General features: G+C 42.5%; 1 protein-coding gene across 2 annotated transcripts in view; it reads right to left on the minus strand.

Moving 5' to 3' along the window:
- Nucleotides 1-24,408, minus strand: part of LOC141008897 (C-terminal-binding protein 2-like) — a 74,909-nt gene that overhangs the window by 31,877 nt on the left and 18,624 nt on the right. The window contains exon 1 of one of the 2 annotated variants that reach the window (XM_073481255.1): nucleotides 7,723-10,006. In XM_073481255.1, coding sequence (XP_073337356.1) covers nucleotides 7,723-10,006 — 2,284 coding nt within the window. Of the gene's footprint in view, nucleotides 1-7,722; nucleotides 10,007-21,111; nucleotides 21,279-24,408 lie in introns of those variants that run through there. The other variant, XM_073481256.1, reaches the window with a different exon arrangement.

The following is a 24,408-nucleotide window of genomic DNA, read 5'->3' on the forward strand; positions in this document are numbered from 1 at the left end:
TTGCTTATTACACCCCTCATGTATGATGCAGACTCGGATAAATAAAGTGTGAACAGGCATCCATGAAAAATTCAACTGAATGAATGCATGAACAAATATGCTCATGCACACACACACACACATACACACACACACACACACACGCACGCACACGCACGCACACACACACGCATACGCACACACATAGAGTGCGATAATGACTCATCCAGCAACTGGCTGCCTTAACTTTAGCCTGCTCAGAAATGTGCATTTTGGCTAAAATATCAAAAAAATAAAAGCAAAAAAAACAAAAAACAACCCAAACATGATGTAAATTTAGGATCAAATATTCAGTGATGGCTGCTCTCTCACACACACACCCATACAGACACACCAACACAAATCCTCCTCCCCGTGTGAGACTAAAAACACTGTGAAACACAATCCCATTTACAGCCCCGTGTGATCCTGAACACGACTGACATGCCTACTGAGAGATGTATAATATTTTCCTCGGGTGCAAATGAGATTCATCTGCACCTCTAAACATATCTCCCCCGCGCTTTTGTTAAAACACAGCCAAACAAAGTGTCAAGTTCTGCAACGCCCGGTCACACACACATACACACATACACACACACACACACACACACACACACACACACACAAAAACACACACATAAAAACACTGCATACAGAGAACATGATCAGCCATGCCTCTTCTTCACTGTGGTTTAACACCCGTGAAGATTTCATTTTCTCAAAATGAATAATTCAGGGTGACTCCCTGGCAGTAAGAGGAAAGGAAATGAAAGGAAAGGAAAGGAAAGGAAAGGAAAGGAAAGGAAAGGAAAGGAGGGAATGAATCAAAGGGAGAGGAAAGGAAACAAAGAAAAGGAAATGAGGGGAAAGGAAAGGAAAGAAACTGAAAGGAGAAGAGAAAACATCCAAGGAAAGGAAAGGAAACAAGAAGAAACAAAAGGAAACAAAAGGAAAGGAAAGGAAAGAAAAATAAACAAAAGGAAAATAAACAAAAGGAAAGTAGATGAGATGAAGAAAATAAAAAAGAGAAAATATGAGAGGAATGGAAAGCAGTGTGGAAGAAAGTTCAAGTTCAACTTGATTTGTCTCCAGAGGCAATTGGTTTTGCAGAATAAAGTGCAACATAAAAACAAATCACACATCAGTGAGAGTGACACAGACTCAGCAGCAGTGCATCAATGAACAAGCACCATCAACCATCAGAACATCAATGGTTGACGCTTGCTTACTGAAAAGATCAGAGAAGAGAAGAGAAGAGAAGAGAAGAGAAGAGAAGAGAAGAGAAGAGAAGAGAAGAGAAGAGAAGAGAAGAGAAGAGAAGAGGACGGATGATGTAAGGACAGGAGAGGAGAGAAGGAAGCATGAATTGTGATGAGGAGAGTCAAAGTCAGGGGATTTCAGCTTCTCATTTCATTGCTTTAGTTCTTCCTTTTTCTCTTTTTGGTTGAGTGTGTGACCTCTTCTGTCTGTCGTTTCTTCGCCTCTGCTCTCCCAACCAGCAGTTAATCACTTCAAGACTCTCTGAAAGGATGCAGCAAACTGGCCAGAAAGAGCTTTTTGCCTCCATGGTCAGACTTTGCCTTTCAAGGTCCAGTTTCTTTATACAGCACCTGTACAGCATTTTATCTGCATTCTGTCCGCCATGCATCCTCACAGAACAGACATGCAGAAAAATAGAAACAGCATGCCCGACAGGTCATTCATTCTCAGGGGAAATATGAAGTCATTTAATTATATTTCTTCTGGTTCAAGCTTATTAAATGTGAGAATTTGCTTATTTTCTTTGTTTTGCATTGTTGCAATATCTTTAAACCTTTCCTCGACCGCACAATAAATAGTTTGAATCTGATAAAGCGTGGCCATGACACTGATGTGAAGTGTTTCTTTTCTTCTAATAAAAACAAAACAAACTAAATAATGGACTTGTGCTTGCTCTAAGATGGCAAGACAGAGCTTTCATTTATGCAATCTCCCATTTCACCCATTTCTAAGACTTCTATCACTGCCTCCAAAGCAGTCAATCCTTCACTATCTAATCTAAAGCAGCCCTGTGTGCATTTAACTTCATCTCTTTGGTCTTTCTTGCTCAGTGTTCTCTGTTCCGCTGACTTTAGATGGGTTCAATAAGCTCCAATCTTTCCTTGTTTCCCTCATTTTCCTGCAGACGGGCTCTGTAACCCACAACCACAGTCATGAATGAATGTGCTGAGCTGGGTATGACGTTTGTTTAGAAACATATTTCTCCCATTACCTCCATCTTCTCTTTTCCCCCCACTGTCTGCTCTCTTGAGTGTCATTGCCAAATCATTTCCTACCAAGAGGGAGAGACAAAGAGGAACTGGGATCAATTTAGACAAAGAGAAGGAGAAAGAGATGACGAGAAAATGAGTCGTCGAGATGTGTAAAGATCTAATCCTGGTAGGGTGTGAGAGGGGCCAGAGACTTCCTTCATTCATGAGGGTAAAAAGGAAATCACTGCCTGACATTAAGAGGAACATCTGCTGTGACACGACAGACTCTCACAGAAACAACACGCACACCATCACAGGCTGGATAGAATTGTTATCTGGTAATAATATCCTCAACACAGAAACAGGAATCTACTGGATGATTAAAGGATAGGTTTATCCAAACCAGAACTACTTATCAGAACTACTTTGATGAACAATTTGAACCGTCCCAAAGTAAACGTAAGCCGTCCAAAAATCAAAATTCTTTACTTTATTACTATCATCTTAAGTTTTTAGGTTTAAGTATTGGCATTATAATTTTACTTTTACTTACTGAAGTACTTTCGTACATTCATTTACTGTAAACTTGTTTTGTTGTCAGGTTAAACTGCAGTTCAGTGTTTAACGCTTCATGTTACTCTGAACAGATACTCTCAGTCCTGCTCTGTGTTTAGCTTGGCCGTAAGCTATCAGCTCCATTAGCTGTACCAAACAAACTGCAGGACTCTGTTGCCAACCAGCTGCTAACAGCTAACCTGCTCTCCTAATGTAATTTTAAATATGTATATATTATAGTATTTTTATTTTATGTTTTGTTTTGAGTCGTATAGTCTGTCATAGAGGTGTTATATCCTGTTCCAGAATATTTTCAGTCATATCCTATTAAAATCTCTCCTTGAATCTTTTTGTGCATAAGCTTGTCCCTTTTACTTTTCATCAAATAACCAAAAAAAACAGATATGTTCCAACACAGCTGCTCATCTTTTGTACTGATAATTTAACCAACAGAGTTTCATATCCATCCAAGTCTTGAAAGTACTCTAGCCGCCAGTCATGTATTATTGTCTAAGCAACAAAAATGAACAAAACAGAATTTCACAGATTGAGACAGCAGGGTTTCAATGTCCAAAGGCACAATTAAGATAATGTCCACCTCTTGGTGCTCTGAAAACATCACAATCTAATCCAGTGGCTGCATTACTCAAGGTTGTGACACTGATAAAAACATCCTCTCTTTAGGAAAAAGGTAAATATCACTATGAGCATCGAACAGAGTGACGAGCAGCATAACAAAACCAACCTTTGACTGTCAAACCAGATTAAGGCCAAAGTTTGACCCTCAAAGTCAAGAATGCAACAACAGCTAGCCTCATCCTCATGGACAGTCCAAGGTTGATTGACAGCTGCCAACGCCCTGTTTCCCCTCCCCCACCATGCAAGCCGCAATCATCATCCATCAGTAGCCGGACTCTTTCCCTCCCTCTCTCTCTCTCCCTCTTCCCTAATCCCTCACTCAGTGTAACAACTGTCCGTAGCTTTGACCTGGACCCCGTTAATACATAATCTGCTCTCTCCAGAACTAATATGCCATAACCCTCCCCCATCATCATGCCAGGCCCAGGCAAGGGAGAAAATCGCGGGTAGTGTGTCACGCAGAGCAAAACTGACCTGAGCCGGCATCAGGTCACCTGGCTAAAGTCCACAGACGGGAGCCGACACACTCTGCAGGATGGAGGTTAAAGAGTGGAAGTCCCACATGTCATCGATGGTGATTATGTCGGTGAGGGGGATGGGGAGTTAGTCCCAGTTAGTCATATGAAGGCGGGGTCTTGCCACAGGGTATTTCACGATGCATCATATACTGAGATGAGTAGGGGCATACCATATGTATTTACACTAGGCTATTAGTTAAAAGAAGAAAATCAAACTAAAAAATTATCTGAGCTTGTTATAAGTTTATAACTAATTAGATTTAGGAATTATTTAGGATTTAAGGAAAGCAAAATGTGTGATAGCTGCTACCACGATAGAAAATGGCCAATTGACAGTATATATATATATTTAAGTTTATTTACTCAAGAGCACATTCAGCACAACCAATCTCCTGGCCACCAAGCAGCTCCAGTGGCTTTGGGGTTAAAGGCCTTTGCTCAAGGGTACCCCTGCGCTGGTAACTTGCACCTTCCTCACCCAGAAAACATAAAATTTAAACTGGACGGCTGAATCGCATTTTGTTGGGCCAAAATTGCATATAATGTCTTTGAAAACAGGCAAGAAAACTCTCCTGATTTTAATTTATGCCACATAAGAAGGAGTGATTGAAAGCAACTAATTAATATTTTCTAGATACACAAGATTAGCCAGCCATTTTGTTAAAGCAAGAAGTAAATTTCCAGCGTCCTCTGACAATAGACCAATCCTTTAACCAGAAGCAAATCTGCCTATGATTACCACCAAAACCCACGTTGCCTAGCAACATACAATTTAGGAATATGCTTTCAGAGCAGCTTTGCGGCTGTGTCCATTAACAGATGAAATTACCAAAGCAACAAATGTCAGCCACATGCAAATGAGGTCTACTCTGCTGACTGTGTGTGTACTAACAATGCAATGTATGTGTATGTGGCGGACTTGAAGGAATCCTTTCCAAAGCATCTGTCCGCAGCAGTCTGATTTGAGAGCCAAGCAATCGGGATCTTTTAATATCTGGTCTCCTGGGCCTCAAAATCACAGAGATGACAACAAAACTGCCTCAGTTAAGATATTTGTTCCTTCTGCCTTGGCTTCCATTTAAGTCCATTTTGACCTACTGGCTATGTGCAGAAGTTCACATAGTCTCACAGAAAGCCAGGAGGCTGGTTTGGACAGAATGAGAATATCAGTGGATTAGTGCAGCAGTGGAAATGGAGGATCTGCAGGATTAACCCCACCTACCCCCCTTCTCATTACAACCTGCACAGAGAAAATGACACAATCACACATCGGCCATCAGCACTGTAATTCGATTTTATCTGTCCAGTGATGCTGCTAGTCAGCCTCTGGTGAGCCGGTGTTGATGGAGACATCAGCCTTTAGTGCCCAAAATGTCTGAAATATACTTTAATCAGGTCATGGGATAATTTTATGCGGCAGCATTTATTATGCTGAATTAAATCTTAAATCTGATATAGATCTAAATGATTCAGGTGATTATACAATAAGCATGCATTGACTAAATGTATTTTATTTTAAACAGGTATCAAAACATGAATTTGAGACACAATATTCAATAAATTAAATGAGGAGTTTTGTTATCGTCTCATTCCCAACTTGTCAAGAATACTGAGGCTTTAGATTCGTGCCAGCCCGACCTACTAACTCAAAGCATCAGTATTTGACAACCTGGGAAAACCAAAGCGTAGGAATAGCAGCAACTTTTGTAGTCGCCAAACCATATAACTGCAACGTCATGTGATGCGCTGGGGCCCAAAAACACTTTTTCCCATAAGCTTACATTGTGAAAGAAGCAGCTGTAAAATGATGACCATTTGGTCCAGTAACATTTGAAAAGTCTAAAGGACCTGCATGATTAAATCATTTAATTCCTGTTCAAGTTAGCCAGGGGCTAAACTCAAAGTTAGCCAGCTCGGTCGGTGGAAGTCTCTAGTGCGTAAGTTCTATGGGCCCCACATTGCAGAGGATCCTGGCTTTTTTGGCTTCATGCGCCACTGAGCAGTTTTCAAAGGAATGAGCCGGGCTCTGCCTCCGAAGCAGTATCTTGATATTAATTGTTAGATCCACGTTTTGGTATTCGGCCAGTTGGAAATGAGACTCACCAACTATCTTACAAATTGGACCTTGAACTCTTACATATGCCTGTTCAATGTGAACTCCGAATCTTGTGGGAAAAACTCTTCAAGAACAACTAAATGAAGCAAAATGCTATTTCAGGAAGGTCAATGATACACCTTGATAGCAGCAAGGCTGAAGAAAGGTTGTGCAGTGGCTGTAAAGGCTTTCCAGGCTACTCTAATGCACCCTTATTATCATAATGCAATAAGACATCCATGTTTACAACAACAGGGGCTTGGGGGCTGTGGGGAGATGGTGCGTGGCAGAGCAGAAAGGACTTCATCAAAAACAGCTGCAGTTACAATGATACAACAGCTAAAGAGCTACATACAGCTGATGATGCAATCACCATTATGCATCTTTATGAATGCTGTATAGCTGAGGCAGATTATATGATTTTAAAAAGGGCTCCAATTATCTAGCAAGGGTAATACGAGCTAAATGAGAAAAATATCTTTACAAGGAGAATGCTATCACACGTATTGTACACTCACTTACACATCCACGTCTGGACACCTCATGTTCCCAGGCTGTGAACACCACTGCACACAATATCTGACTTTTTCTGCAGAGAAGTCTTAATGTGAACTGTTCACACATGAATGCAGCAGCTGACAGACTGTAACATGAAGACAGCGCACAGTTGTTAAAATTTAAAAGGTATCAGAAAGGGTGCTGACAGCTGTTCCTCCCAAACCCTCCATATCACGCCTCATCAGTGCCATTTTTTGTTGTATTTAATGGGGCATCAATGTGTCATTCTGACAAGAGAACTGCATGAGATTACTGAAATAATAAAGGACTTCACACAAAGTATATGGAATTCTGATAGTCTGGCTCTCACAGAGATAAGCAGACAAGAAAGCGCAATGCAAGTATAATTTTAGGATCACAGCAAATGCAGAAACCAAAAGTAGGCCAGGGGATGGAAACTTATCCTTTAACAGTTTTAATCATAATCCTGAAAACAGTTGTGGAAAAGAGATAGGCAGCAACATTTCGATTTCGCTCCACTGGCCTTGGTAAGAAGAAAAAGCACATCATTTATCCATTGTTGATGTAATGAGAACGAACAAGGGACAGCAAACAAATGATAGCACTGACCAGAAAGATAAAGTGGTTTTGAAAAAATACTCTATTAACATTCTCATTGAGTCTGGACTTTCTTAAGGTCAAGCATCATGCGTCGTACCAGAAAATAGATCTCACAAACACTTCAGATGAATAATGGCTGCACAATCCAAAACACAAAAAACTCCACTTATTTGACAGAGAGGGTACACATACATAACATACTCATGCTTCATCATAACGAAGGATGAAAACTGATTTAGAGTGGGTTTTTTCCCCCACAAAGAAGAACTGCAGTCTAATAATCAAGTTGTTCATTTCAATATACTGAATGTCGACCAAATTGTGAAAACATAATATTATTACTAAAAATACAGCAACACTGCTTTGTGGAGCTAATCAAAGCAATGAGAGGAACACATAAACTATGCAAAACAAGAAGAGCGCCAGCACCGATCCATTTTCTTATCTATTAAAAACATGTGAAACAGCCAAGGGAAAGCAAAACACAATCAAGTCATCAGATATTCAGCAGAAGGAGATGGAAGGAGAAGAAAAAAAGATTTACTTGTATCTGGAGACGCCATAGTGGACACGATGACCGGTGGACCAGTGCGTCGACTGAGCTTCTGGTTAGCAACCAGGGCACCTTGGCTTTGGCCTGGGGCTCCCATAGGGACGAGGGCATTGTCCTGTGCAGGCCCAGCACCCTTTCGAATAAGCTGAGGACTGGGGTGAGGGCTGTGCATGGGTGATAATGGCAGTATGTTCCTGTCCCTCTTCATCAGCTCCATGGGCACTGTGTAATTGGTAGAGTATGCTTTCGGTACCTGTTGGGGTGGCTGTTGTAAAGCTGGCATGGAAACGGGCATCTGCTGTGGCATACCTTGCATGGAGTGAATAGACCCTGCTATGGCAGGCATTGACCCACTCATCTGCTGTGGCATCATCTGCATACCCTGCATGGGCATCCCTGGCATGGTCATCCCAGCAGAGTAGGCTGACATGGGTCTTGATTGAACGGGCATAATGGCTCCAGCATATGGCCCTGGGGAGCGAGGCGGTTGGCCTGGGTAGCCTCCGGAAGCTTCCAGGAGGTGCTGAGAGGGAGCACTGCTGGGTCTCCTACCCATTGCTTCTCCCATCCTTGGTGAGATAGTCTGCATGGCCCCAGGGGTCTGTGGGTGCATCAGTTGGGGGTCCACGGTCAAAGAATGCGGAGGGTGCTGTGGATGGTGGTGCTGCTGGTGGTGGTGGGGGATGTCTGAGCGATGGCTAAAGCTGTTAGAGCGTCCTCGCATGGGTGTTTGAGGTACAGAGGGGGGCAGCGGAGCATCAACGGGTCGCTTGCAGTTGTGGACCAGACGAGACAGTACACGCGCCTGGCCAAGGTTGGGGGCAATGGTGCGGACATCATTTTCCTCCATAACAGCCAGCATGCTAGTGGAGTCAAATCCCTGCTGGATAACAGAGGAGATGGTGCTCTCAGAGAGGCCCTCATTTCGCAGCAGGGCAAGAAACTCAGGATCAACAGTTTTCTTCGGTTCCACGGGCAAAGGTGTCTGTGGGGCAGCAGGGAGAGGAGCAGGAAGTGGAGTAACTGGGAGAGGAGGGACTGAAGTTAGGACAGGCTGCACAGGGGCAGGTGCAACTGGGGCAACTGCTACGGGCTGCACTGGGGCAGGTGTAGCAGGAAGTGGAGGCACCATAGAAAGATTAGGGTCAGCGACGGGCATGGTAGGCGGAGGTGGCATGGCCTGTTGTTGCTGCAGTTGCTGCTGCAACTGTTCTTGCTGCAGTTGCTGTTGCTGTAACTGTTGCTGTTGTAATTGCTGCTGTTGAAGTTGTTGCTGCTGTATTTGTTGTTGCTGTAACTGCTGCTGTTGAAGTTGTTGCTGTTGTAATTGTTGCTGCTGTATTTGCTGTTGCTGTTGAAGTTGCTGCTGTTGCAACTGTTGCTGCTGCTGTAATTGCTGCTGTTGTTGGATGGTGAAGGGTGAGGCTGTCTCTTGCCTCATAACTATACCTTGACTTGCAGGATCCACTACCAGACAGGTGGCAGCTTGCTGCTGCGGATCCAATGGGCGTCCATTAACATCAGTATAGACTGGCTGGCCGGTCAGGGGTGGAGGCTCACTGGCATAGCGAGGAGATGCATGCTCCATACCATAGTGAGCAGGAGATGGGTCTCTGGAAGGTACGCGCTGTTGGCCATCTGGCGTCATTTTGGTAGCGGTTACAGCACCAGGTTCCCTATAAGCTCGATTCAACTCATGAGCGGATGGAGGAGGAGGAGGAGGAGGTAGAGGCGATGCAGGGGCTTGAGGTCCCACTCTCCCTCCCTGACCTTGATCCCACACAGCACGAGACCCAGGTGACATCCCAAAATGAGAGCTTGACCTACTGAGTGGATGAGGGTGAGGTGGCGGAGGCTGGTGTTCTGGCCGGTAAAAGCCCTCAGGTGCCCGGGGAGTCATGGCCGGGTCATGTGAATAGTAATCCTGATGTGGAATGGATCCTCGGTGAGCCATAGATGCACGTTCGTAGTGGTTTAGATCAGGCACAGAGCCCTTCCTCAGGCGTGGGTCGTGTCGGTCTGGGTAAACCTGTCCGTAGAGAGGGTCTTGGTAGGAATATTGGTCGCGTTTTAAATCCAGGTCAGGGGGCCTCACTCCTGGTGGAGGCTCGTACCACCCTCCTCCCTCCCCGTATGAAAGAGAGCTGCGCCGGCCGGCTACTCTTGCCTGCTGCTCGTAGACACTCTCAGACCTGTCCCACTGACCCTCATTCCCTCCTAATGTGTCCCAACTGTGGGAGCGACCAAGGCTCAACTGTTTGTTAGTGACAAGCATTGGCAAAAAAGGAAAAAAGCAGAGAAGGCTTCAACGGAGGAAAAAAAAACACAAAACAGAAAAAAAAATCCGCTTGTAGCTGTGTTTTTGAAAGTTCCCTTTCAAGTCTTCAAGTATTGTAGTTGTAAAAATGGAGAGAGGAAGGTGGAGAACAGGCAGAAAAGAAGATGTAACAGGGACTACTGTCTCACCTGATATCAGGTTGTAATATTGTAGGTCCGTACTATCAGGTGACTCCCCCTTTGGCTGTCGGTCTTTGAATAATTAATCTCTGGTCATGCTGGCTTGTTGTGCGTGAGGAAAGAAGACACCACACACAAACACATCACACCAAACCACACCAACACTGCACAGTTACTCCATGGAAGACACAGCAACAGGGTGCATGCTTGAGATGGCAAAAAAAAAGACAAAAAAACACTAAAGAAGGGGATAGGTTGAGTTATAAGTTGGGATGGGCAGGGGCTTGTACTAATCCAATAGGGTTTATCTCTTCCCTTCTCTGGGACATTTTCCTCGCTCTGCCGATTGCTATGAGGGATTACATCTAAATAAAGCCTGGTTAATTCCACTTCCCACTGTGACGTCACGTGAACCAGATTCAAGTGTATCTGGTGATGATGATGATTCCGGTGATGATAATGCCAATGATTTAGAGTCCACGCCCAAACCCCCTCACCCTCTCCTGAAAAGTCACATACCTGAAGCAGTCGATGATGTGCTGTCGTCAACAGGTTTCAGTTTTGGCAGATTCACAGCACGGGGAGGGGAGGCCAGGCAAGGAGCACAGCTTCATTGCATACAAATGAAATACAGTTCTCGCAGCTAAGTCCCATGTGCTGTCAGTAAACATCAAATCCACTCTGATTGGACACTAATCCTCCAGGCCCCATGCTTGCAGCAGAGCCACCACGCAACTGCTGCCCAACTCACTCTGAAATGTCCTTGATGCCTTCGTGGCACGCACTGTCACTGCCCCACTCTCCTCCATTTGTGTGTGTGGACTGCATGGAGATTACAGAATGCATAACAAAATCTACCTGCAGTTTGTCCTTTTGCCCTCCCAATGATGATTTTAAGCAATGATGCACTGAATTATCAATATAACGGTCTGTCCTGTTGAGTTAAAAGATAACAGTATAAGATGTAACACTTGTGCACAAAGTTAGAAACTCAAAATTGTTTAATTTTGTCATTTATGGTCAAATATGAATTAACGATCCATCTTACTGTCAGAAAAACAAAACACCTTCCCCCTCTTTCCCTAAAGCTTCCTGATCTCCTTCACTTAGAGAAGCTCTGTAATCGGGATTTGCCCCTTTGCAGAGAAAAGTAAAACACTGGGGGCGTATGGTGTGTGTGCATCAGTGTGTGTGTGTGTGTGTGTGTGTGTGTGTGTGTGTGTGTGTGTGTGTGTGTGTGTGTGTGTCTGTGTGTGTGTGAACGAGGGGGAGGGTTATTTTGTGACAGCAGTTAATCCAGATCACCTACAACCTTTGCCTTGCGAAAATCCTATGTTTGTCGAGCCGAAACACAACAGAAGTTCATTCCACTGCATGCAAATATGCCACAAAAAAAACCCAAAAACAGTTTGCTATAATGCTGCAGAATTTTATATTATGCTCTGTCTATGAGACATATATGAAAACTGATGATATACCAACCTACCTTGCTACACTTTCAGAAATAGGAGTACAGTAGGAGTCCATTTCTGTCCCCCAAGGTGCAATCTACACTAATGTACCCCCTAGGACTCAACATTGGACTTCAAGGTAACTATGTGTACCATTCAAGGGCCAAAAAGGTACATATATGTACCCTTTTTGAAAGTTCAATTCGCTTAACTTAAGGGTACAAAGGTACAAAGGTACAAGACCGGGCTCTTTAAGGGCCAAACCACAAGGGAACATATAAGTACGCAATGTCAAGAGTATAACAGCTGTAGTTAGAGGGTACAGCCCCAGTGACAAGCAAATGTACCCCTAAAGGTACAAATTTAAAACTTCTTTTCTGACAGTGTACGTGAATGTCTCATTTCATGTCACCATGGCTGAAACCTGATTCCTTCTGCAGAGGATCCCTGTTTATTAATGCATGAAAACAGATGTAAGGTGAGGAAGTATCCATTTCCATCCAAATCTAATCTCAGAGCCAGCCATAACGAGGGGCAGTAATACATATTTTAGATGGCGAAGAAAGTTAATATCAGCATATTGAGAGAAGTTCCTGAATATCTTACAAACGGCCTGTGGAAACTGTGCGGGCATGTCTGTCGTTTGCGGCACTAATATCTCCTTTAATCACAGTTGTGTAATTAGAGTAGGAAGAGATCAGATATTCTGCTGTTTTCACAAGATGACAGGGGAAAAAAGCTGATGACAGTGGCTCCAAAACCAATTGCGCAGACGTCTTGAGAGCGTTTTTCTTTGGGTAAGGTCAGAGGAACATTAGTCAGCTTTATGTAAAAAGGAAATTAAAATGGGAAGGAGAGGAGGCAAGAGCGAGCCCTCACAGAGATCTAAAAGTGACTATAAAGATGATTTATTAAATCAAAGCAGAGAGTTTGGAAAAAAAATCATTTTTGAGGCCAATGTTGATTTTTATCAAGCAGAGTTTTTGCTGTTAGAAAGTCAATCAAGTTTTACAGCCTTTTCGAGTATGGGTGTCATTCATCACATGAAGGTGCACAGTCTTTCCTGCCTTTTATTCTGAGCTCACACAATAGAGAAACTATTTTCCTTCATGTCAAAATGAGAAAACATTCATTTGTAAAAGTCAGACTTTATGTTTAATGTTCCTAAAAGCTACAAATACCCTTGCTAAGTCTCTTTTTGAGCAGCTTAAATTTAGGTGGAAATGATCACAGTCACATACGCACACGTCAGTGTCAAGGGCAAGAGACTATAGAGTATACATGATCCCCTGGCTTCCTTTCCCCAACCTCATCCACTCCTCTCATTACTTCTTCTACCCGACTCTCTAGAGACCCAGTGCAGCAGATCACTCATCCCCATAAAGTCAACCTCAAACACAGAGACGGGGGCAGAGGTGTGTACTCTGGGTTTGCAGATCTAATCCTGACAGGGAAGCAAATCACAGAGTTCTGTTTGTCTCAAACTAAACAATGTTTGACTTTCAAATTCTAATGTTCCTCCATTTGCCATACTTGCCAGACTGTGCAAACAACGCCAGATTCACTGTAACAGAGGGATTTAGGAATTAAGCTGGGGATTTTAGAACAAATATAATACCACCCCAGCAGAAGCTTATAAAGACCTTACATTGAATAAGACTTGACTGGTGGAAAAATTCAGAACGAGTAAAACGTATAGAAACCTCGGGTGAGGATGCAATTATGTAGATCTTTTAACTGCAAATAGATTTCAGAAAGCTCTACTCCAGCCTCACTTTTTCTTTTACAAGACTCGATTCTGTCAGCGTTAGAGAAAATTGCATTAAGCAGAGAGTAACAAGGCGAACATGATGTATAACAGTGAGATCTGCGGTTAATCTGTCACACAAGAAGCCTGCCATTGTTTTAGAAACTCTCAACTCTATCCCCCTCATTCAGCCCTATCAGTTCCTGCCTCCACTTTAATATTACAGCCAAACCACGAAGAGAATCTACGGTGGCCCTGAAGGTCAAACCACAACAACATTTCACAAAACACAAAAGCATAACAGATATCGCAGTGACATTTCACAACGTTTCACAAAACACAATATTACAGAAGATACAACGACAATTCACAAAACACAACATTCGCGTTTTATTAAATGTTGTTGTGTTTTCTGTAATGTTGTGTTTTGACATTCAGGGCCACCTTAAGAACCAGAGGTGTGTGTGTGTGTGTGCGCAAGCATGCATGTCAGTGCGCTCGTCGGTGCATGTTTTAACCATGTAAAATGTTTGCATGCTTTGCCAAATGCTGGAATCAGAGGGCTCACATGCAACAAGGCCCATTTAGAAAGTCCCTGTCACTCACACTTACTCGCAGGCACACACACACATTCAGCTTGCACGATCCCCGATACCCCCGCTCAGCCTTTTGACCCTGATCTGCTCGTCTTCTGACGTGCAGCAGAGACAGGAGCGGCCGCGGCGCTTCGTTAACGTCCCCTTTCATTCGCACACGCAAACGGCCGCTAAAGCCTTGGCCTCAGCTCTGACGTGCATACATGAATAACAATCACACGCTAACTCAAAGTGAATACCGCACTGCAACAGGAATAAAAACAACTGTCTCCTCCAGTGTGACACGTTGCACACTCAAGGCATGATTTGAATGTTAAACACACATTGACTTATGCATGAGCGTGGGGCAGGAGGCACCAACTGGAAATGGGATTACAATGCCAATACCGCTGCAAAGAATAATGCTGTCAGATGAATTGTAATGCACACTTAACAGACATTATGTACATGAATGGCTTGTATGTGATTCCAGTGGGATTATTTGTATCTGAAAGCATCTCCATAGGGACTAAATGGACTGTAAAATGGAGGTCGATGGCAATGAAGCTAGTACTTATCTAAATGACAATCATATACTCGGTTAGTGTTCTGAATTGACACACAGCTTTGCGAGTATGCAATGCACACACTAAAGCAGCAAAAGCCACAAACTCTCCAGAATTTCCTCTATGTCAGCTATGTTACCAAGACACCCCTCTACCATTTATCCATCTCTTTTGGGTGCATCCCATCACCCCACCACTCCTCCCCGTGTTTCTTCTGATCTCCCGCCAGATCCAGAAGAGCCACATGTCATTATAATGCTTAAGTGTTGCAGCTGAAGAGTTTAGTTTGAAAAGGAGATTTTTCCAGGAACTCTTCCCCAACTTTCACACAACCGCTAAGCTACATGCCAGCTCAAACAAAGGCACGGAGACGCTAAGAAGAAAAGAAAACCATACCAGGAAATTTCATTCAAGGTGTGCACAAGAGAAGTCACACTCCAATGAAGAAAATAACAAAAATCACTCATGCTTGTGGTTTGATATGAATCTTATTCCAAAAACAACATTTTCTATCTCCTCTTTTTCCTTCCACTTCTCCGTGCCCCTCCCTGCCTCTCCACAAAGCCTATAAAGGGGTCGCGGGTTTTGGTGAGGAGCCTGGAACAAGCCCGAGGGGGGGTCAGACCCGAAGACCGCTCCGATGACTTCATACCAGAGCTGGATGCCAGAGCGTGGGGAGATGAGTGGGAGGAGGAGGGGGTGGGGGGGATGAAAGCAGAGAGGTGGATGCAGCAGAGCCCCGAATCTGTGCTGAAAAGCTCAGGATACAAAGCCCCCCTCCCTCCCCAACCTGCAGGGGAGGATGACATCAGGACACTCCCCCCTCCCCCTCCTCCTCCTCCTCCTCCCTCTCCTCCACAGCCTCTCTGGTTGTCCTCTCTATTTAATATGAAGCGTTTTGTTATTAAAAAGCTTGCAGGTCTGTTAAATGTGAGAATATGAATAATTCACGGGCAAAGTTTTATGGTATTTTAGCTTGACTGGCCACATTATTCACTGCTCACTGTTTATACATCTCCTCCTGTTTCACACATGACAATACAAGATGCATTATCAAGCATTAACATATTTATTTAACTGCCAACTAAAAAAAACACTTGGAAACGCCATGACATATTACACTACCCCACCTTGTGGTGTTTGCATCCAAGCACAGATTTGCAACTTGTAAATCAACACTCAGGAACATGCTGTTACTGCGACCTAGTTCACGTCGCAGTGCCGCTCACATCCCATCTCTGCCCAGATCAGTCAGTTAGCTTCGGCTAAACGGCAATGGCAACGACTCGCGTTGCTGCCCAAGCCAATGCATGCTGGGTACACAGATGGAGCGGACAGAAGGAGAGACAGAGTCAGAGAGGGAGAGAGAGAAAAAGGGGGGAACGAGAGAGTATGGGAACTGATGCTCACAACAGATGTTTGCCACAGTTCCCTTATTGCAGTTACACTCTTCTTGGCGCTTTATCAAACCCACAGCAGAAGGAGCAGTTGTGCCACATACATTTTGAAAGCTGATATCTAAACTGAACAATGCTGTTAATAGAGAAATAAGCGTAGTCATTTGTTACTGGAAATTCAAACAGTGTGGAAACAATTAGCGGATGAATTAATTAGCTGACTGACACAAATGAATTCAAAAATATTGTAATTAATAGAGATCCTCTCCACGCATGTATTAAAGCTGCTGTAAATTATAAATTTCTATTAAAATAAGTGTTAGATATATCTATCTTCCAACACTAATCACTGTTTGGTCGGTAACTCATGTCTCTCCTCCTCCTGCTCATGCACTTAAAGAGAAAATACATTTTCTGGTATCCCTGCTCAGTTAATCCAATCAGGACAGAGAACTTCATACAGAGGCAGAGCTGTCTGCTCGTGAACATGCAGAGAGCAGGATCCTCTTGATCCGGTACCTACACCGACAATGGCGATACAGGAAAGGTACCAATTCCAGCGCTCCAGGTGACGGCTCATACTACCATACAGTCCAAGTGAAGAAAATAGCTTGAAGAGAAGAAAGAAGCAAAGAGAAAAAAAGAAAGGAGTTCTGCAAGTGTGGTAGAGAGGAGGGAGGGGATTGATAACTGCAGAACGGAGGTTAGCTAAAATGACAACAACGCTTTAACTATTATATAATTGAAGCATCAATTCCTTGAATCTAAAAGTTGAAAAGCTGGAAAACAATAATCAATTTATTTTGAAAATACTTATTATTCCCATCAATTGATTCATTGCTCTCTGATTTACTTATTAAGTCGAAACCATGACCTTTATGGAAAAAGAGCACAGGTGCAATTTCACACAGCAAGTCATGTCATATTTTTAATAAAAGTGTTTTTTTTTCAGCGTCCTCTACTAACAATAGTAATCAGAAAACGTGATGTGTCCAGTTCTGTGTGGTTCACTAGCTCGGCTACAACAGTTTCCTGGGAAAACCTTAATTTGATTATTGATTAACTATCAAAGGTCATTTATCAAGCAAAAAAAAGGCAAACATTTTCTTTTTTCAGCTTCTCAAATGTGAGGATTTGCTGCTTTTCTTTGTTTTATATTACTGTAGATTGAATATCTCTTTATTTTTGATCATCACCTTGGTGTCTGGGAAATTGGGAGAGGCAAGCGGCACCATTTTCTAACATGTTACAGACCAAATGATCAATAGATTAATTAAAAAAACTGACAGACATGAGTTGTAGCCCTAGTTTTGACCATGCGGTTTTTAATTTGAAAACCACAAATATCCAACATGAAAGCAAAAGACATTGAGTCACATCAGACGTCCTAGACGATGGTAGAACGTCCGCCGATTCGGTTGAAATCTACATTCCAGCACCATGACCACTTTTTATTGGAGTAAACAGCCAGACTTGATCAGCCGTTTCGAATTCAATTTAGGGCACAGGCACGGCTCCGTTAGCCACTCATCACGATGAGTAAAGATGTAATCAATGCACTCCGCTGTGAAACAAGTATTGGATTGACACAGTTATCCTCAGAAGATAAATGGAGATTAGGGAAGCCGTCTCGACGAGTGCAACCCACGACTGCAACGCAATCACAGTCGCGCCGTAACGTTCTTGTTTTTGTCAATACACATGATGCGAACTTTGATTTCTATTTCACGCCTCAGTCCAAACACTCTGTTTATAGATAATAGTGGGTGGCTTTGACATTATGCTGCAGAACACCCCATGCCTCTGGTTTTGAAATACCCTTTTTATATGGTTGAGCAGATTTAACGCTACCGTGAAAACGACGTGATTCACCACCCTCTGATCTTTTAACTTCCTAGATGTGAATCACCCTCTTCTACACATTTTTAAGAGCAGCTGTGGTGACTAACTGCACCAGAAAAAAAAAAAAAACCCTTCATCTTCAGCAGAATGACTTCACTGTTGAGCAGGGGAGACAGGGACACTGCTGAAGATGTCTGTGGGACAAAGTGGGCACATCAGAAAATACTGCTCTGCGTTGTTTAGCATATTACCTCCTGAGACATTGAACAGTAATTCTTCTGGTGTGAAAAAAAGAGGGAAAAAGTGTTTCCAAGCAAGCAGGGTTGGTGGTTTGGAGAGGTTTTAGATGCCACATGTGGCTCTCATTCTGAGGGTGGAAACAGACAGCAACACTGCTTCATTTAGGAATCTATTATATTGGGTTTCTCAGTTTTAATGGGATTTTCCTTCAACAAGAAAAAGCAGAAATGTTGATACTTGATACTTCACATTAAAACTTTATTACTCATTATTACTAAGAAAATCCTATGGTTTCACTTTTGGAGAGCTGAAGTGAAACTGGAGCGTCTACCTTCCTTTACATAACGAAGCACTAATCAAAAACACATTTGAAATAATGCAAATTACAAAAATGCAACCTTGGAACGTAACATTTTCTTTTGCAATTCACTCTATTTGGGATGTTAAAGCAATTTTCAAAAAATGTTACACAGTTTTTTAATCCAAAGATGATCGCAGGTTAAACCTCACTAGTTTTAGCAGACTAAAGCCATTTTTAATTACCTCAAAAACAAACCTCACAATCTTACTAAGTATATTTGTCTAATTTCTTTTAAAAATGTCTCATTACACTCAATATAAGATATTATCACCTAGGTGTATCTCACATCGCCATGTTGGTGGTGTCCCAAGAACATCATAATTAATGTTGTTCCAGGACCATCATTTCAAGTTACGAAACAGCAACTAAAACCACATCTGGGACAAGTCGTCCTGACTGAGTGGGTTAAGTACAGGTCTTTCAGACTGTGGTTCATATTCTGGAACATATTATCAAACTGTTCACTAATTATTTTTACACTAAGTGTTCTTATTCCATTTTTGCTGCAGTTTACTTTATACTTTAGGTTTATGCAACAAAAATACTTGGTTAGGTTTACGTTAAACACTTGCTTCAAGGGATATTTTCTTGCTAATCACCTTCAATGTAAAATATTAGCGAGATATTAGACAATTTATTAGACAAAACAATGTTTTTTTGCTGCAGCATCCCTTTTCATACCGCGTCATGAACGCTCCGTTTAAGCTAAAGAGTGAGACATCTTGCCTCTGTCCAATCTTTGGTGAGAGTTGCAAATGCACATTACTTAACGGGCAGGATGTAGCCAATCAGAGGCAGAGTAGGGCGGCTCATGCCCGGCAAGGTAGTGTGATCTAAAATAACAGCTGGTAACCGTGGCTGCGGTACAGTCGTATATATTTTATAATATATATATAAATATATATATTTATATGTTACATAGTGACAAAAATAAACCACGGAAGTAAAGGCTCGACTCCAACCCAGGCCTTTCAGGCAGTGCAGGAGCAGTGCTTTCTGTGGGAGAGAGTAACTACCTTTGGCTTTTTCACTTTGCAGACCTTTTACATGCACAAAAATGTTACATAACACAATAAAGGAAAGGCAAAAACCCAAAAAGATAATTTGAGCTCTTTAAGGGTATGCTTCAACCAAACCAGCTTAGTATACACTGTGTCACCCGACGATGTCTAAAAACAGTTTAAGGGGGTTAATAGCAGCTCTGAATGGCTGAACTCAAAGGAAAGGTGAAAAGCCTGCAGTAATAGATAGGGTTGCAGTGATATAACATGTTATGAAAATTGACAGCTATCGTACCGTGTACACGCTCATCTGTGGTATTGAATTCTACCATATTAGTGTCATTAAAACTGTATTCAAGTTCATATCAAGTTTCAAGTCAGTCAGAACAGAATATTTTGTAAAATTATAATGAAGCATTTGTGTCACTGTAACTGATACTATTAAACTTTTCCTGTAATACCATGAAACTGTGATATTTGATGTTTATCAGACCAGGAAAATGTCATACTGTTGCAATCCTTGTAATAGAAGAGGGTGGCATTTGAAAATCATTCAAACGGGGATAATGGCACACACTCTCTGCAAACTGCTGTGTTAAGTGAGCATGGATTTCAAGATTGTCGGTTACCAAAAGTAAAAAATTGTTTGTAAGTAGCGCCTCCAATTCTGACACTGGAAAGTCGTGGGGTTCAAACACGGTTTGAGCATCCAACCAGACTCCTTTACAATCAAATACTGTATTAAAGGTGAAACTTAATGGGAGATATAATTTTTTTGAAAGCTAACAAACAAGTAAAACATTATTTAACTTTATTAAAATCAAATCCTGCAGTAGATTCTCACTTTTCCCAAATACAGAGTAAACCTCAGGAACACGCTTCACTTTTTCTGCAGTGAGTTATAGAAACCAGTGGAACAGCAGCTAGAGGCTTTACCCACATTACAAAAAGGAGAATGCGAAAAATATAATCTTGCAGTGTAGCAGTGCAGCATATGACGTGTTGTATGAATCAAGGGCGAGTATGAGTCTGAGCAATCTTACACACACTAAATAAACATTCATTCAGTGGCTCCTGTCGGTGACTAAGTGAAAAAGATTACTGAGGAAAGAGGAAAGAAAAATCTCCTGCTTTGTCTTAAACACACACACACAGACACACACACACACACGCGCACACACAAACAAATCAATCCCACTAGCAACTATAATCAATCCCAGGGCTCAGAGGAGTGCTTCACTTTATTACAAACTCTCTACTTCATCTCTCCAGCAATCTGGAAACATCGAACTCAAGTCTCATTCAGCCGTCAACCTCCACAACACACACACACACACACACACACACACAAACACGCGCACACACACACGTTCTCCCTCCTAGACAGCCTTCAAAGCCGAAGTTTGGAGCCTCGGCTGGTCCCAAGGCTCCCTTTTGACACACACAAATACACTTACGCAAACGATCCCACTGGCTTTTCACTGAATTTGTGCGAGCAGGCTGAAAGGCTTAAATACTGATGGAAACTTCATTTCCATAAAACAGTGGAGGGAAACTTTTCTGGGCTACAACATGGTGGATACACGCACTCAAAGTTACATGTACAAAGATGCAGGCAACCCACGACCTAAATAATCGATTTCCAGTGACCAGCATGTGTCACCATGCAGTATCTCAACTCCACATGCACATAAAAAGCAGAAAGAAGACAAAGAACCAGAGGAGTAAAGGAGTCTGTCTCACCTTCACAGATCCTGTCAAGCCGCTGGCGTTTCACTTTATGTTTGTCGACCAGAGCCATCCCGTCACAGCTTGAAATGCGCTCCCCTCTCTTGAGTTCTTGTATCCACCTCTCCTGCTTAAAATGTCAAATGCAATCCTCCAGAAGTGAGCTAGCTGATGTTTTAGACCTGAAAATAAAGAAAGCAGAGAAGCCCTTAACCCCAAATTGATTTGAGAAGTCGTTATTTACACCCCTTTTAAAGAGGAGAATGCTGCAATGCTCTTTTGCAGCAACGCTCCAAAAATGTGTCGTTGTTGTGGACACTAAACTTTACATCGACAAGGGGCTGAGGATTTGACTGCTGTAAAGGATGAAGTGAGGATGAGTAGTATAAAAAGTCCATAGAGGGAGTAGGATTGGGATGGATGGTTGGGTTACACAAGCACAGGACTGTCATTCAGGAGGCTGTTCGTGTCCAGTATGGAACCAGAAGTCAATGGTGAGTTCTTTTAACTTACTGACATAGTGAAACTGCATCACATACGTAAGGTAATGCAAGTTACCAAGGTAACTAGGTATGTTTGTAATGTAGGGTACAGAAGTAACATATTGATATTGATGTTAACCAAACTGTGACTCATGTCGTTTTGGGAACGGTGATATATTTCATTTTGGGAGACGCTGACAATCAATCTCAGTCATTTAGGTATGAGGATGTGTTGGAATTTTCAATTCTAGGTGAACTGTTCCTTTAATTTCTTGTATTTCAGGGTTTTTTATTTACTTTCGTCAGGTACCATGTGCTGCACAATATTTAACATAAGTATTTAACCTAAATTGATGTACTGTACCAGAGTTATCTTGAAGCTAATTTACACCTGCAGTCCCCTTGGTGGGTCACCCTGCACACAATGACTTACAGCAAATAGGACATGGTACGTCATTCTAAGTTATGCATAACAGTGCATATATCATGTACCTCATACTAAAAGTGTATTCTGACTTTATTAAAGACAAAGAAAGGTGTGTCCAATGCAAAAAACAATAAAATGCACAGCCAGTGGTTAGAGGGTTGGGTAGCTTTTAGCGAAATCTTTAAATCTAGACTGAATTTAGTCCACTGACTTGTAGATTTAACAGAAATGCATTTTAAATTCATGCTCATTAAGAAGCTCAGAAAGTTTAAAAACCTTCAGTCCCTGTTTTTCGTACTATGAACATGAATATGATTTCCTGACTTCCTGAAAGTGCATCACAAGAAATACAATCGGCTTCACGCACAGTTGTTTCCATCTTGGCAGAACCACTGAATTTCCTTGCAACATCAGACATTCACCTTGCAGAGACACAGCTCTCCACTAGAGGGAGCCTCATCTCAGTGAGCACTGTTTATTAAATGTAATGAAGAAATGTCACTTCAGCTGCTGCAGCCCCCAAACTGAGTGGAGCACAGCAAAAGCAGACAAACACAGAGTGAGTGAGCAAATGAGGCGTTTTACCAATCATTTACGTCTAGTGACTGATGCTCCTCTGAAGAGCAATCTTCTAATTGGTTCCTGCTGAAGCCTGAGGGACACGGCACAGTTTTTGTGGGGAGAGGCAGGCAGACAGAGGTAGACAGAGGAAGGCACAAGAATGCACACACACACACAAAAGGACGCACAAGATGACAAGCAGAAATGTGGGCTTATGCGCACACACACATACACACACACACACTCTAAGGGCAGCGAGTCACACAGAGGAATGTGGGTCAGTTAGTCAGCAGACGGGAGGAGGTTGTATCAGCAGAATAAAGGAATAAAAGGGGGTTGGTGGGAGGGAGAGGAAAGTACTAGAAAAACATGGTCTGACAGGATGAGTACAGTGTGATACCATCCTCCTACATTTTGACTGCATATTTTTCAGCACTTCTACATTCATAGCCCTGCCTCTGTTTCATTCCATATTCGCCCCGGGGCCCGATCCTAGAGTGCTGCGCTCTGAGAACGGCCCTCACTTGACTATTTATATGATGATATATTGATATTTGCGCTCTGACTGCAATTATAACCGTTATGTTTTTTGGAGGGGTGGAGGGCAGGCTAAGCAGCAATATGGCTGAATGATGAATTGTTGTTGCATTTTTATTCGGCCAGCTGTTGGGGCATCGTCCCAGCTCGGGGCAGGAGGGGGTGGTGGTGCACTGCAGCTAAGTGAATCTAAAAGAAACACCGCTGTGGGTGCCAAATCTCTCCCGCATTCAACTCACTATGAGCACCTGTCTTTTCTCTGACACTGACAAATGCAATGCGTGTCTTTCTTTAACCTACACCAGTCAGTTGGGTTTCAGCTCTCCTCCTCCACAAGGTAAGCCTTCCTGCCTGCCAAAGAGCTGAAGACCCACATGTGGGAGTCAGAGAAGTAATTGAGCAAGAGGGAAAGCAGAAAGCAGTCAGTCAGAGGCGGGGGAGTCACACTGCCTTGGCTATGAATAGACTGGAGGAGACATGCATGGGCATCTCCTACTCTGTGCTGCATGAGCAGCAACACTATAGGTCATGAGTGCTTCTGGCCATTTAGTCATTATCAAGTCTCCTGATGTAGACTTCACTTTACTGATAGCTCACAAACGGTAATTTATGCAGCTCGAGCACACAGGTGCCCGCAAAACTGTTTCTCAACACCGGTAATGTACAATAACGTGGTGGTTATGCAATAGTAGGATGACTGTGAGCACATACCATCATGTGTAATCCAGAACATGCAGCTTTCCTTAAATCAAAAGCAACAACTTGAATTCAATCATAAGGCTAGACAACAACCCAGCACTAACATTCATCTCTTGACCAACACTCAGTGAAGCTGTGTTGTGACGACAGGCTCATTACATGTCATCTACTGTCCTGAAATATTGTGATGTTTTTGTTTATAATGCATAAAAATTTGACCTAATTAATTCACTACAGTACTACAGTACTTCATTACAATGCTGTTTTGTCATCCATTACATTTTGATTAATATCGCAGCCCTAGAAAGAAGGTTATATTAGAGGTTGTTTCATACATTTGTATGATTGAATCAGTATTCTGTAATAAAAGGCTGGATGACTGATATTGACTGTTATTTTTCTAAAATAAAGATTTCTTTGTTTCCCTGGCACACAATGGGGAACGAATTACAAAACCAAAGTAAACAACAAGAAAAGATCAATATCGGAATTGGCTACAAGAAAAATGTTATTGTAAACATCACTATCAGCCCAGAATTTCACTATTGGTGCTGCAGCATCCCTGAATAATATAATATTCTTTCTGATACTTAGAGCCTCCTCCAA

Source organism: Pagrus major, chromosome 15 (genome assembly GCF_040436345.1).
Source record: "Pagrus major chromosome 15, Pma_NU_1.0".
NCBI lineage: Eukaryota > Metazoa > Chordata > Actinopteri > Spariformes > Sparidae > Pagrus > Pagrus major.